We start from the raw sequence: 16716 nt of genomic DNA, 5'->3' as shown, positions 1-16716 counted from the left end.
TTCCTATCGTTGCTGCCATTCTCCACTGTACGCAAGTAGAAATGCCACAAAAACAATCTTAGAAATGCACCTGGGAATTACAGAAAGGAAAAAAACCACTTCTGTTGCTCAGTCCAAATGCAGCTTGGGTCTCTAAATCCATTAAACGATTGTTTCATCCTCTCCACTCACCAAAAACACCCTGAGCAGATGACTGTGGGCATACAAAGGTTGTAGCAGGCAGTTCAAAACTAAATCCAACCAATTATGCTTGCATCTCATAAAGCAGCTCTAAGCAAAGCTACATTATCATTCATGTCACTACAGTCTGCATCACAACTCCAGAGGACGTCACACAGACACATTTCATGGCAGCATCACTGCTTTCAGAGTGACACGTCTCATTATGCTTAAATTTGGCAATTTCTATAATATTACACAGTATATCGCACTGATTTTGCATAATTCACTGATACCCATCATTGGCATCATGGGCATTGTCACCACACATACACTGGATTGGGCATGATAAAAAACAGTGCAGAATACCGTCTATAACTCAGTAAATTTATGTGCTATTTACCACTATGGAGCAAATATTTGTAATTAATCGACTAAGGCCTCCACAATGCTTTAGTGAGAGAATTTACTCTCCCCATTTGGTCCCAGACATTTCTAATCAACAGAAGACTAAATCTCAGGTCCAGCGACCGTGAAATAATTGAAAATGTGCTTTGTGGAGCCCGGTTAGATTTACGAGAGACCCTTCGCTACCGATTTATTTTCACAAAGCGACTGCATTTTATGGTTTTCACAGACACACACAGTTTTTCTCCCCTGCTGCTCTCTGAATCAAACGGTGCCTATATCGGAGGTGTGAAGCTGTTTGTGTGTTGCAGGGGTGGAGAGGGAGACTGAGACACACACACATTCTGTATATACACACACACACAGAGGAGAGAGATGGGCGATCACATTTCTAGACGATCCAATGACAGACAGGTGGGTAACCACACAGATAAAATGACATAGGCATCCGAAAGACTGAGAGACATTGTCACCTCATTTTTGGCCGTACAGATTGAGGTTAAGATCTCTAAACTTCCGATCTATTAATAATATCTGGGGTCTAATGGATATATTCAGATAAATAAACTCCTCTCAATTCAAGGTGATCTTTTCATTCTGCAAGCATTTAACACCTGGTCTTCCACCTGTAAGATGCCTGTCTCACATTTCTGCTTGTGACCTTGACTCTGAAAAAAAGCAACAGTCATTTTTTCTACCTTGTCCTTTGAGGGTGGTGAGACAGCATATATTTAATGACTTTTGTGACGCTCTACTGCTTCAGGATGTACAGCACATGTGTAGGCTTTGTGTAGTTGGATTTAAATGTCAAATTACTTTTTCATATACGCTATTTCATGGACTACAGTTAAAAAACATCATAATGTTGCTTTATCCAAAGGTTATTTGTAGACGTAGGTGGTGGGGCAATTTTAGTTGGCTGAAATACAAAATCACACATTCACACTCCAGATACGTTCCAGGCGGCACTGGAGTTTAATTTAGGATTTTTATGCCGTGATATATAGAGTATGTGTTTACATTTAGCCTAGAGGACCTGTTTCAGCTGTCAGGGTCCAGAATAACTAAATTCCTAGAAAATGAAAGTATACATAATGCATGAAAACCATTAAAAAGGAAAGCTGAAGCTGAGATTCAGAGATGGTGACCTTGCTGATAGATATTTGTAAGTAAACATGCTCCAGGTGGACATCAGCTTTACGAGCAATTTGTTGAGTTGTTGGAAATGCATACCTCAACTATGGTGGTTTTGGCTGCCTTGCACATGGGTTGGTTGAAGTTCCTCGCTGTTTTCCTAACAGAGAAGAGCAGGAAAGATATGATATGAAAACAAATATGAAATAATAATATTTAAACCAAAAGCAGGGATAAGTAAGTAATCATGAAAACTGTTTGTGTAACATCCAGTATATAGTATGGAGTATTGCCTGTTAGTCTACTGGGAGACACTGCTCTCTTGTGGAGAAAGACGTTACTACAACTACTAATTCTCATCATTTACATGCACCATGTTGGTGCAAATTACCTTGATGCTGGATGGAAGGTCATCACTTAATTTAGATTGTGTTATAGCTAATGAGGATATCCATGAACGGGTCTGATTGGTGATTTAACTGGAACTAAATCAGTAATGACCATGATGATCCTGAAATTAGTCTGCTATCTGAATTATTCAAGATACAGCAGGTGATGGAAATACTACAATATGTTCAGAAACTTGGAACAAATGAAAGAAAACCACAGAGAATAAGACATCCTGAAGGAGCTGAATCATTTACCTGGTAAATACAAGTCCTGCTATAATGCAACAGGTCTAATAATGTGTGACCAGCAGATATTTCCTGTTTAGTGCAACTTGATCCAAACAGCTTGAATTCCATTTCCTCATTTACCTGAAAATTATGTTTCCAGCCTTGTCAGCTTTCCAGGCCTTGACCAGTGCAAAGTCTCCTGTGATGGCCTTTTCCATGATGTAATGCCTGCCATTGAACTCCCTCACCTGCACATTGACAACAAAGCCCAAGAAAAGATTGGCACTGGATGTAGTTAAGGACGAACATGTTTTTTTTAGCAGCATTCCTGCACTTTGCCCAGTTACTTGAGTCCAGACTTGGATTAGACAATACTGTGGATTTTTTTTTCCCCAAAACAGAATCAATAACACGATAAACATTCACAACAACATATTACGCCATCTGTGAAAAGCATTATTTTTGCAAACACTAGTAAATGCAGATGTTTCTCTCACCATTAAATGCAGTATCTTTGGGCCTGCTGCAACACTTGAATCAACCATTCAAACAAGTTTAAATGCAGGTTTTCACAGGCTAGAGTTTTTTGCTGTGCTCTAAATGCATACATTCACATTACAAAAGTGAACTCAGTGCAGTGGGCAATCTTCCTTAAAGGGTGAATTCAGTATTTTTAAACCTGGACCCTATTTTCCCATGTTTTTCTGTCCAGGCAACCAATTAGAGCAACATTTTGCTAAACAAGCCGCAATTTAACCACTCGAGCATGTTTGCCCTCCAATTTACATCAATCATAAGTGCTTGCTTTTTACCATTGACGTGTTCAGATTATCATTTTAAGTGTCTAAAAACTTATGAAAAGTATCCTCACAGAGACACACCGTTTTGTTAAGCAGTATGAGCCGTTTTATTTAAATAGAAACAGCCCAGAAATTGCTAAGGCCAACCACCAAACTTCGTTTAAATAAACTATCATTTAATCACCATAAAATACACTTAATTCAAAGACACCAGAAACAAAATAAAACTCACAAAGTCCCTCTTGGTTCATCTCTCCATTATTCTAACAATCATCATCTCTGATTTAGTTGAAATAAACCCTTGATTCACCCAGTGAGATGTGAAAATATGCTGGCCCTAAACACACAATTAGCGTATATCTAAACGTAGTCTGGTGGGTTTGATGATGGCAATTTCTAGGTTGTTATTGGTTCAAAGAAAAAAAAGGATCTTACTCTTTAACAAAAAAGATTTCCATTATGTCAGACACTGAGAATAATAATTTGACGATGCAAACATGCCCCAAGTGATTACATTGCAGCCTATTTTGCCTCTGCCATCTGCAGTGCTCTCATCCTCAGTCCTCTCACTACACATTTTCATGGGCAGATTTTCAAAACTTCTCCATGACTTTTCAAGGACCCTTAATGACATTTTTTTTCTTCTTGTCTCACTTAACCAGTGTTTTTCAAACATGTAAGATTCCAACTTTATTCAAACATAATTACAGATAGCTGGCACACATGAAGAGAGAGCTGAAATGGAAAAATGAAGAAACATACATGATGATGAGCGAAATGTTATCAATCAATACATATGAGAGTGACGTTGCATCAACAGCAAACAATAAAAATGGCTTCATGTTACATTACGTGAAAGCTTATCCAGGAAAGAATACTGTGGCAATTTCATGACACACAACAAAATTTCTATGAATTTCTATGATTTTTACTAATTCCCTGACTTTTCCAGTCCTGGAAGTTGCAATTGTAAAATTCCATGACTTTTCTAGGTTTTCCATGACCGTGGGAACACCCGTCTCACTCAATACTGGACCAATGCACAGTTTCAAAAATTGTTGTTCCCATTCATCACTAAGTCACAAAAATCTGGGAAAATAAGAGTCCAAGTTGAAAAAATACCAAACTTACCCTTTAAGTGTAATTTTGGGAGCCTACACTGATGATTTGTTCATACCCTGTCTTTTATATATCTTCTACTGTACGCAGAAGTTTGTTTTCAGAGCTACAACACACTGTAGCCGAGCTCTGGGAAAGTAAATAATGGTGGAGTCATTATGAAGTGAATTCAAGACCACTTTTATGTACCAAACCCAAGTTTGACTGCAGTTCTCAACCCACCAATCAAACTCTCAGGGAGAGTGCCCATGGGTCTGGAAAACAGCTGCAGCAGTCATCACAAAGGATTACACTGACTTAATAATGGACTTGATGGCACAATCACACCATTCTTACCTCTCTCTTCTCGCTGGCGATGGCAATACTGCCGTCTTTGTTGTACTTAATAGGAGAGCCTCCCTCTTGGATCAGTGTGCCGTAGCCAGTGGCTGTGAAAAAGGCTGGAACCCCCGCACCCCCAGCCCTGATCCTCTCTGCAAGAGTTCCCTGTGGGAAAAAGGGTGTCTCATCAAGACAAGTACAGCATGTAAATGTCCAGCGCATGCTTCATTATCCGTTTGATCATTTGGATGTTGGAGTTTATCATGTCAAAACTTCTTGTGAATGTGTGTTTCATTCGCCGCCTCATATCTGTTTTACTTTTAGGAAATTTGTGTGTTTTCTGACCAACCTGTGGAGTCAGTTCCACCTCCAACTCCCCTGTCAGATACTGTCGCTCAAACTCTGCATTCTCCCCGACGTATGAAGAAATCATCCTCTTGATCTGCTTAGTCTTTAGCAGCAGACCCAGGCCAAAGTTATCCACTCTGCAGAAACGTACACATAGCATCATGACTCTTTAAAAGGGTGCAATTAAGCTACATATATATATATATTAAACAAATACCAAGACAGAGAAATGTGGCTTAAAAACACAAACCTCCCAGCTAAAGTTCTTAAAGAAAACTAGAAAAAGCAGCACAGTCGGCAGACATGTTTAGATGCAAGTGTTGTCCAAAACATACATTTATTGATATATATCAATTTTGAATATTTGAAATGCTGTCAATCCTTATTTTCCACAGCCCAGACACACGGGTACCAGTTGTGCTTTCTTGCCTTCTTATCTGTTTTCTACAGTCATTCTGCTGTTCTCTGCTATCCTAGAGGAGAAGAGTTGTTGTTGCCATGCGATATTTATCAAATAAAGTTAAATTTGTATGACCTCAATGTCAGTGATGCTATAGTTCAACATCTGAGGATATATTGTGTATATTGTGTCATCTCCATGCAACTTGCCAAAGTTTGAAGAGTTTTCCAAAGCAGAATGGGGACAGCAGTAGTGTTCAGATGTGCAACGCTGATTATAGCTTTATGGCTGCTGAAAGTGTCTCTGCCACAAACTGTCTTAGAGGGTACAAATATGTATGCAGTCAATTATTTTGTGTTTCATACGTGTAATTAATTTAGGTATTTTGTATTGATTTGTTGTCTCTTTGACAATGGACTCTTTTTTGTAAAAAAAAAAAAAAAAAAATTGTGCAGTTCGCTTCACTGCTTACGTCTCATTTGCCCTTACTCCTTGACCAGGTATATCCTGACTTTCTACAGTTAAACTGCAACCCAGCTCACATTACCATAAATCCCCAGAGAGGTTATTCAAGGCTGTAACTGGGCCAAACCAAATGATACTGCTCGTATTTGTGATCTTAAAGACGGGCACAGCCTATCCACAGTCATAATGAAAGATCATGAGACCAAATACACCTGCAGCACCTGAAGCAGCCGCAGAGACATGTGGGAGCATCTGTTTATTGTTTAGGAAAACTGCACAATTTTTTTTTTTTATCACTATGAGGTGTCATTAGAGTGAGGACTGCACTCTAATGAGCCTGTGATTCTCGTGTTGGTCTCAAGTTTAGGTTCCACCTGCTCCATATAGGATGTCCCAAATTTATTTACCAATCAAACCATCATGCGCGTCAAGAAAAACTAATTCTTAAACATAATACTGTGAGTACTCCTTTCTAACTTTCTGTGACTAAAGAAAGTTATTCTGTCACTTGAGTAGCTACAGCAGCTATAAGAGGACTGAGTTTATGTGACTGGTCAGTCATTAACCTATGAAGGAATAGTCTTCATAAAACTTTATGAAAGAAATAAAAAGACATTTTGAATGGGGCATTGTGTTGTGAAAGTAGATAAAGATAAAAGAAGAAGTTTGATTACAGGCAATATTCCTCCGGGAACATCATGCAATCAAATCAAGTCAATTTAAAAGTCCAACATAATCACATTATAAAAATGTTTAATGTATGTTAAAGTAAAGGCATGTATCCATAAAACAGTTTCCCACTGTCCCATTGGCGTCACTGTTCCTACGAATCAGAGCCGAGAGGAGACGGCTTTGAAAAAGTAGACCCTGCTTTTCCATGACCCAAAAAGCTGAGAATCAGGAACAACTGCTTTGTCCTTAAATCTGATCTACGGTCAGCTGACACCATATCTAGGCCATCTGCCCTCAGAATACCAAAAACAGACTGTGAAACCCTGTCAGACACACCACAAGTGTTACAACACATCATAGGTTATCTGTGTGAAAGGTTTTGGCAAGACTGACTAATGCCAACAGTTTGTGATCTTGTGTAAATAACTGGCGAATGTTTGAGGGTAAAAACCTTGTCAACACCAAGTGGGTGAACTCGAATAATTTGAATGCAATATATGCTTTTTATATGGAATCTGTGCTATTTAAGTTAAATAACATATGTGAAGCAGTGGATTAAAGCGTGAACATAAAGCTGCAGGGGGTGCAGCTCTAACACAGCTCAATCACGTCCTCTCATGTACCACTGTGCCTGTGCTCAGGGGTCCCACACATTGTCATGGACAAAATTTCAAAACTCTTCCATGACTTCTCAAGGACCCAAAATGTTCTTTTTTTCTTGCCACACTTGCCGTGTGTTTTTCAAACATATAAGATTCAAACTCTATTAAAACATAATTTCAGCATCCTACATGATGTGTTCCAGGATTGTCACACATAAACCAAAAAAAAACCAAAACATTGTCGTACGTAAAATTCATAATAAAGCTATGTTACATCATCAGCTACAAAGAAAAAATGTAATTTGATTTATTACACACAACATATTTCAATGATTTTTCCAAAGCTTTCAATTATTTTTACAAGTTCCATGATTTTTCAAACAACATATACAATCTCCACTGCTGAGTGGGATCGCTTTCCTTTATTCATACCAGATCATTAAAGGAAAATATTTCTATTCCCAAAACTTCATCAATCATAAGCGCTGTTATTGGAATTCATATTTCTTCTTTGCAGTATTAAAAACCTGCAACACAGTTTAGATTATAGAAGCCTGTTGAAAAAAACTGTTTCCCTTAACGTGCTCATAGCAGTCGAGAGTGCACTCTCCGTTACAATGTTTGCATTATTTCTGAGATAATACAAGTTAGACAAAATCAAATCCCTGAGACTCTAGGAGGATTAACAGCCCATTTAGACATCCAAAGAGAAGCAAGCAGACGAAGGGGAGTTTCAGCCTAAGGAATTTTCACTCTAAAATTAAATGTTACATAACTACTTCTTTCCACTTCCCGCCTTCTTCCTTAAAGAGCAAGAACATTTAAATCTGCTTCAGCTGTGCAATAATAATATTCAGTAAACAGGCAGGGTAGATTTTATTTTTAAAAAGTAATAATCAAAAGCAGTCATGTGTAACGCATTCCTGCCAATATTTACGCAACCCTCAATTTTCACCCCCCTACCCTTTTTATAGTATAAGCCAGATATGCATGCCTCTCTCCGTCTATGTGCCCAGTCAAACCAGCACTCACAAAGATTGTATAAGGAAGGCGTGTCTTCGAGGGTACTATATGTATTGTATGTATAGAGTGTATAAGACATTGCACTGTGTTGGCTCAGAAATGTTCAGAAACTACACAAAACACACAGTTTGGCCCAACAACCAATGTCTGTTGAGAGAAAACATTCAGGGGAGCAATGGTTACTCAGTAGGATGCCACGGCTCAAGCAAATATTTTGAGCACCTGTTCCCAAGAATCAATACTCACAAAAAATCAAAGTCCACGAGAAAAATCTGTGTCAGTGTAACTTCTGTTAAGAACAATAACACACCTCATAGGAGGACATTGTTTTTCTGGCTAAAACTACTGTCACTGAGAAATGTATTCACACAGTCTGTGCAGAGACTTTGAAGCCATTTGATCTTCTTACTGCACAACTACAATAAGACTGTGTGCAACCACTGTGATTTGACACTTCATTTTGTTACGTCAGCACAAACAAATCCTTTCCAAAGCTGAGACTGCACTTTACTATTAGGTACTGTATATAACAATTACAGTAACTGATCCCAACTGTTGGTAAATAAGAGGAAAAAGGGAGATTTCTCAAAGTAGCCAACATCAAGTCTGACACATTATGTGTTTACACTGCAAATACATTTATAGACAATAATAGGTAGAGATGCAATTTCAAATGTTTTTTCATAAGAATATCTGAACACATTGTAACTGATTTCAGAGAGGACCACTGTGTACTTCTAAGTAAATAGACAAAATTCACACGGCTCATCAATTAAAGTTTGCACTTGCAAAAAAGGAAAGGAGGTTAAAGTTTAACATTACTGTAGGCCAGTGCCTTTCTTGTTAAAAAAACAAATAAATAAAACAACTTATTGTGTTTAACAATGTAGGATTTTAAACTGTGATCTGTGGTCAGAGTTTTGCAGAATGCATTTCATATTTAAGCAGATAAGATCAGGCTTTGGTCACAGTCTCAAATTTCATTGTTGCTCTGTAAACAGTTCAGATAAAGCTACCTTGTGGCAGCAGCACATTGGGATTCAATTACAGAAGCAGGCTGCAACACAACAACTGACAAGATAAGACTGTTTACTAGTCTGTGAGAGACATCAGCATTGTGTGTGACATTGAAGTGCAAAGCTCAATTGTCAGTTTGTGAGTAAATGTTGCATTTAAGTCTTGAATGTGAATTCTGAAGCCTTTGAAACATTTCTTTCCTCCTTTGTGCAACTTTTTACTGCAAAATTTGCTGTTCAATCTTTCAGAGAATACAAAGTGTCACAATCCGATCATATAACTGAAAATAATTAACTTGCACTGGTACTAAAGTGGTATTTAAAAGAATTTAACCTTAAATCAATATTGCCTCCCTCTTGATTTTTGCACTCTGTATTACCTCAAAAATAAAATTATTTTCTTTTTAAAAAATAACAGATGATTCCTAAACTATTGAGCCACAAGGCTGGTGTTAATGCAGAATGAATGACTACATCTTCACTTTGAGATACTCCATATCATGGTATGTAATAAAAAGACAGAATACACAATAAAGGTCAATGAGGTTAGCAGATGCAAGTGCTAGAAGAGAAACCTCTGCAAGTATATTTGAGTCCATCCCACCTTGAGCAACGACACACATCACATGCACCATATCACCTGACCACTGAAGGAGTGGCAGTCACTGCAACACACTTTTTGTGTTTTGTGTTTGCGTCTGCAGATCTGATAACTTATCAGAAGCTAACTTCTGGGCATTTCTCCAGATCAACACTGAGGATACAGCAACAAGGTCACAAATACCTCTGTAATGTGAGTTTAAAATTGGTTGCTAAGGAGGTGAAGCAACAGACACCTTTGTGTGTCCAATAAAGACTTCTTGTCCCGCCTGGAGAGCTACACAGGACGGAGTCACAGGGGAACACGGGGAGAGTCTGACCCACCGACCCAGAAAATACTGTCACAAAATCTCACTTGCATTGGAAACTTTCTGCAAAACTGATAAAGAGTTAACCCAATTAAATATTTAACATTGTACTTCATTTTCATTAAACAGTTTTAATACACCCCTTCTAGTTAAACAGAAATGACAGTTGACGTGATGCATGACTCTGCAAAGAATTTTCAGTCTGATTTTGGAGTGATGGTGACAAATTAATATCAAAATCAAGCACCAGCATGGAACATACTTCATGATTAAATAACACCTTTACATACAAGCACCTCCATGTTTGCTAGGCATGTACGTATGGCACACACATGCTCCCCCGCCCTTCCACACTCACTTACCCTGCATTGTTGCTGACTGCAGTGAGGCTCTTTACACCGGTCTTCAGTAGACTGTTGATAAGATTCTCTGGGATACCACACAGTCCAAAGCCTGTGTCCGAAAACATCAAAAAAAAGTAATGCAAAGTAAATAGAAACAAACAGAAACAACCAAGAATCACTGCAAAGAGCATCAAAGGGTTAATTACGGTAATTTAAGGTGGAAATTTAACCTAGTAGTTCCGAGACACGGCATGATCCCTCCAGCTGTTACAAATCAAACAGGAAAAGTCCAATAACATGGTGAACCTTGGATCAACCCCAGGTAATTTTAGTCATGTGTGTATATGGTGTTCCTATATTACACTGAGCGGGGCAGATTTCTGTTTGTCTGTGTTTTTTCCCTCAGATAGAGGTGTGACACAATGGAAAAATATTTAACAATGTCACTCCGAACTTGACTATAAATAAGAGCAGTGGAATTTGTGTGTGCTCTGTGTGTGGATGGTAATCGACCACCATGCCAGACAGAGATCACTTTGCTGTTAAAGCTACAGTTAGTGACTTTTATGAAAGCCTCTTTTTGTCATATTTGCTGAAATTGTAGGTACATCTACACAGCATTGCATGAAAATCCTGCTCCCCCTCATTGTAGTGCTTCTAATGGCATTCAGTAGAATCTAACGCGGTTGAAGGAAAACAACCAGTAAAAGTCGAGGAGTCTCTAACACAGCTGACAAATATGTAAATCACTGCTGTCAACAGCAGTCAAACTGTCAAACAAAGCAGAGCTGATCAAATATGCATTGCCTTTTTTTTGCCTCAAATGTTTTCAGAAACATATTTTAGTGTACTGTTTAGCACAGCTTTTTTCAACATGGCAACCAAGGCCATTAACTTTCTCTTTTTACGCTAAAATATGAACACATTTGAGGCAAGAAACAGTGACAAAATCTTGAATAATATCTGATCAGCGCCGCGTAGTTTGACAGTTTGACTGTTTTCACGAGCAGTAACATGATTAACAGCTGTGTTTGAGACTCCTCGACTCTAAACGGTTGTTTTTGTGCGTGTGTAGTGAATTCTTGCAAATGCCATTAAAGCATTACAAGGAGGCAGAGGAATATAATTTTTTAAAGATTATCTGTCTCATACACTCCTGTGTAGACATAGTGACTTTCAGCAAATATTCAGCCAAAAAGTTATTCTTAATAGAAACTACAGCCTTAAGTGGTCATTGAACATACACTGTATGGAAATACATCTCTGTGTATTTTTCATCAGTTAACAATATTTGCACAAAATTAAAAACTAAGGCCAGCACTGTCATGAGGTGTGTGTGCAACCATCTTACAGTAGTATCTGTTTTGCTTGTGTATTGTATATCATACCTCCCACAAGAATGGTAGCTCCATTCGGGATGTCTTTGACTGCCTCTGTTGGGTCTGAGTAGAACTGTGAGCTTCTCTTGCTGGAGGTAGAAAAGTAACAGCCGCAGGTCTGTAGAAAGCAAAACAGGAGGTGCTTAAAACTTTACAAAATGCTCGAATAAATTCTTTCAAAAGAACTTCAACCAGCAACAGAAAGTAACAAGTGAGTGTGGGTAAAAACATAACAGTATAACACTGAGAAATGTCAAACATGCCTCGATTAAACAAAATTGACAGACGCCTGAGGGCAGCTAATATGTTTGGACAGTTTAAATGGCTGATCCAGTTTATTCAGCAGAGGAAGGGAAAGATAAGCAAAACTGCTGAACAAATCTCACAATAAAGGGAGCAGAGCTTTAGGGCAGCACACAGCCGAGAGTCCAAAGGCAACAGTTTGCTGGGGACTCAAATTTGAAATCCACTGGGTCAACATTGACCAAATTGTACCTGAAACCAACTTAAAAAAAAAATATTGTTATGTTTTGCCTCCATTAATTTCCCAGACAAGGCTGAACAGATAAATTAAAATATTAGGGGAATTGCAATAAATCTGAGTAAAATATCAAAATTAAAGGAGCTACAATTTTTTTGGATAAAGGATGTGTCACAACATACCACCATAAATGAAGCACGGCGGTCATCAGAGATACCCCAGCCTACAAATCATATTCTAATTCTAAACATAAGAGAATATTCTTGTTTGGTACAGACCAGAGCAAAACACAGACATTACTATCATTTTGATATTTTTACCATTTCAACTAAAATTGTGACTCATTTTGCAAATACAATCCATCAAAATGATCACAATATGACTTTTTTGTTGCATTTCGTGCAGCCCTGCTACCTGTGATTGAGAAGGAACCTAATTGTGATGTTCCTAACCTCCTCCTTAATTATTATTTTCCTTTTTCTATGAATAAAATTAAACATGTGCACCTTGTTATGTAATACCGGTGACATAAAAAATGAAACATGTACATTAATATTAATATCTGTTTTGTGTGATTTACAATACAAAAGGCATCAAATCATGGTCTCTTTATGAAAAGCCAGTTCTGACTGTCATCCAGATGGTTTACAACTGGAATAAAGGTTAAAGTAACTATATCATCTGCAGTAATATCTTGAGGAAAACAAAGCCAATTTTGACTATGGGAAGTTTTTTGTTTATCTATCACACTCCATATTTGTTTGACTTCACTGTGTGAACTTAAACAAAACTTTGATGTATCACTGCATTTTTTCTATCAGTCATTTAACTGTTTTGTTTTCACATTCATCATATTGTAACATTTCAGAGACTACCGCTCAGATGTCAGATCTCAGATCAACTCTGTATGCCTTTTTTGTCACTCCAAAACTGCATTTATTCCTGCGCAAAGAAATGCTTATTTGGCCAAGTGTTCCCTTCAACATGTCTTCATTAGCAGACACTACATAAATGTCTAAAAACAAACAATGTCTAGACTTTAGGCACAGACATAAAAGAACCATGATGGAAATACTGTGCAGTTTGTGTGTAACTCGATGCTGGTAGGGGAGAATTATGCCAGCACCTATGATCATTTCACCTACAACACACACACACATGCACACCGTGGCTCCGGGCCAACATAAACTATGTTGCATGTAAAGCTGCTGGTTTAACTGGTGTAAAAAACGTATTTTAAGTCACTAATCAAATACACTCACTTTGTGCATGACGGAAAGTTAGTTTCTAAGTGTGGTTGCTAACCGCGTTGACAAAAATATGAAGATTGTTAAGAAGCGTTAGCGAGTAGCTTGAGGTCAATTCACTATATCATCGGAAAATAAACTCAAATGAAACAAACAAGACTGTGTGTAAAACCATAAATTCCCCTACTGATCTGTCAGGCTACCATTCCGAAATGCTGGACGGTAGGAGGAATAAAGTCTTCATAATGGTATGACCTTTAGGCTAAGTCTTGCGATTTGCAAATGTGTCATTCTCACACTGCTATTTCTACCATTATCATTAACCGTTTCATACCAACCTTGGCGAAGGTTAATTTGGTTCTGCAGGGACCTGAGAGGTTTCTGAGGAATAAATCCTCCGCTCTGCACAAAGCTTTGAGGGCCGCCATGTTTTGGAGCTAAACACGGGGGGACGAGCCGAGGAGCAGAGTGAAAGCCCCAGCCGGGAGACGACGGGTGATGCAGGCTGAAATGTAGCGAAATGTGGCTACTGCCTGTGCTAGCTCTCGCTCCAAAAAGTCAGCGCCACGATGACATTGGCTGGTGCCTCGATGGGCTGGACTAACGCTAGAGGAAACACAGAGGCTCGGCAAGCTAATTTGAATTTAACCCGTTCACCACCATCATGCTGTCATTGAGTAACCGCGCTGAAGTTCGCTTCCGATTCGTCGCATCCGCTTCAGCGGTTAAAAATGTCATAGTACACTATGTCACAAAAATGCCTCAAGTCTAATATATCCTTCAAAAAAGCATGAAAGGGTAATTTTTTTCCAAAGTAGCATGAAAAATTCGAAGAATATATTGTCAGAAAATGCATAAAAAAGCATAAAAATCATCAAAATCATAGTATAGTATGTCATTCAAAAAAGATAAGGTTATAGTAAGGTGTGTTGTTGAAAACAACATAGAAAAGTTATAGTAGTTATAGTTTAGTATCTTGTCCATAACAGCTAGAAAGTCATAGTGTAGTATATCTGAATAAAAATATCATAAAAATAGAATAATATTTTTATGATGCTTTGTAAAATACGAAGGTATATTATGTCATCCAAAAAGCATTAAAAAAGTCATAGGATTGGATATCCTTCAGAATAGCATGAAAAAGTCATTGTATAGTATGTCAACAAAATAAAATGTAAACACAACAGAGTTTTAGGGCCACATTGAGTTAACATACAGTATTGCATCACTTTTTTGACATACTATACCGTGGCAATTTATCTTACATGCTTTACCATGATATTTTAATGACACTATTCATTTTTGCAATGTCTGACATACATTTCTATGAGAGTTTGATGACATACTATATTGTGGCAGTTCTTGTTATATAGTATATCCTGTGACATTTTTGTGGCATACAATAGAATTTTGATATTATTTAATTCATTTAATGTTTCAGAGGGCCACCATTTTCCTGGAGGTCAAACTTTGAGAAACTATGCATTAATTTTTTTCCACTTATGTTTGGATATTAGTTAGTTATTATCGTAAAAAAAAATGGTTTCAATGTATCCCTCAGTCATTATGCCACAACAACGCAGCCTTCCCTTGGTTCAGTGTAAACCTTGGGAGAAGTCTTCCAGAGGGCAATGTGTTTGCAAAATGCCTTTTGAGTGCAGGTATGTTTAATCTTTTAATCATCAGTTTGATCATGTTAAATTTTGCAAACTGGACTGATGTAACTAATTTTCTTGTTCTTGTTGTTATTATGTTTGATGACTATATTTGTTTCTAGTCAATCTTTGGACGTGTGTGCCACTGCTTCTGTGGTTAGAAAACCTGTCCTTCTGAATGTGTGCAAAATGCATTCACTGAAGTGTATGGGTAAGAGCTACACAATAGCAGACAACAGCACCTGCAAGTGGCCAAAGTGTAGCACAACAGGCTGCACCAACTGTCTCCTGTGGGAGACCTGTGATGGTAGAGAAATTTCAGAGTTATAAACAATCCATTATAGCAAGCAGATTGCAATTTGAGGTTTTTCATCTAATTATCCTTTTCATCACTCTCCAGAACAAACCAATGAGTGTAGCTGTAAGGAATCTCCAGATTGCTTGAGCCCAGGATCAGATGTCTGTGTCCAAGTTGGAGAGAATGCAACTGCAGCATCTCAGACCATGAGCGAGTGTGAAGCAGGACTTCAGCGATGCAAAGGAGAAAAGGTGTCAGTTATTAGTATCCTGCCTTGTGCTACCTGAGGGTGCAAGTGGAGGGTTTGACCTCATAACCTTTTATCTTCACCTTCCTTTACACATTTATCCTCTATAACACTTCTTTAAAATTTTGTAAAAGTTATGCATGCATAAAACTATTATGTAAAACTGTATAAAGACCAGGAATAAACAGGAGAACACTGGCCATGTTGAATTTCTTTTCCTATTTGTACTTTTTTAAGAGACAGAGATATGACCCAAAAACATGTTTATGTGTAGATGCAATTTTTACACAGATATATAGATTTCTCGTTGATGCTACTTGAGTACATACACAATACACTACATAAAGTAGGCCTGGGCTTTGAAAAAAAAAGGTTCTGTGAATGCCCCTTGAGATCATATTTAAAAATCTGTGTACTGGCCTGAGATGATCTATTTCAAAAGATGTCCTGCACTTACTAAACCAGACAGTGCTCAGCACTGCCAAGCAAACCCCTGCTGGAAATCTATTTCTGCCTCTGGCTCACTGCCTGCTCTTGGTGTGAGAGCATGTGTGTCTCAACCTGTTTGTGAAACCATGTGAAGACACTGGCTACTTGGTGTGACCTCATCACACCAAAATGCTTATTGTTGGCAGATGTTTATGCCTCAGTTACATCATGTTGTACACAGAGGCTGGTGGGTGAGAGAAAGGTGCTAAGGTGCTCTCTAAGCAGGGTATTACAAACAAACTGACAAACAGAAGTTTTTTCAGTGAGTAAAGAATAATGATGATCATTCTCCATGAGTTCTCAACCTCATTAAGAACTCTAAGTAAAAATGCTGATGGGTGACAACATTAAGAAAAACAACAAGAGGAAAGTGTTGGGTAAAATATTTCTGTTAGTGGGAAATGGAGGGTGAACATATGGAGGTTACTATGCATTATATTGAAAGGTGTTACTAGTATTAATTTTTCAGCCCACGTTTTACTGGCTTGCCATGTAAAGTAAAAAAAGTAAACTTCTCATGAGCTAAGAAAACATGCCTGGTTTCAGCTTTGTGACAGTGCAATTTAAGATAGCCCAACAGTTTA

General features: G+C 38.0%; 1 protein-coding gene across 1 annotated transcript in view; it reads right to left on the bottom strand.

Annotated features, from left to right (window-relative positions):
• Positions 1–14022, bottom strand: part of oxct1a (3-oxoacid CoA transferase 1a) — a 57305-nt gene extending 43283 nt beyond the window's left edge. Inside the window, exons 1-7 of the mRNA XM_042488990.1 lie at positions 13782–14022; positions 11725–11833; positions 10355–10445; positions 4908–5043; positions 4574–4723; positions 2460–2566; positions 1801–1861 (exon numbers count right to left, since the gene is read on the bottom strand). Coding sequence (XP_042344924.1) covers positions 1801–1861; positions 2460–2566; positions 4574–4723; positions 4908–5043; positions 10355–10445; positions 11725–11833; positions 13782–13871 — 744 coding nt within the window. The 5' untranslated portion in view covers positions 13872–14022. The remainder of the gene's footprint in view (positions 1–1800; positions 1862–2459; positions 2567–4573; positions 4724–4907; positions 5044–10354; positions 10446–11724; positions 11834–13781) is intronic.
• Between the last annotated feature and the right edge of the window lie 2694 nt (positions 14023–16716).

The sequence above is a fragment of the Plectropomus leopardus genome, chromosome 6 (genome assembly GCF_008729295.1).
Source record: "Plectropomus leopardus isolate mb chromosome 6, YSFRI_Pleo_2.0, whole genome shotgun sequence".
Lineage (NCBI taxonomy): Eukaryota > Metazoa > Chordata > Actinopteri > Perciformes > Serranidae > Plectropomus > Plectropomus leopardus.
This window is presented reverse-complemented; position numbering and strand designations above follow the sequence as displayed.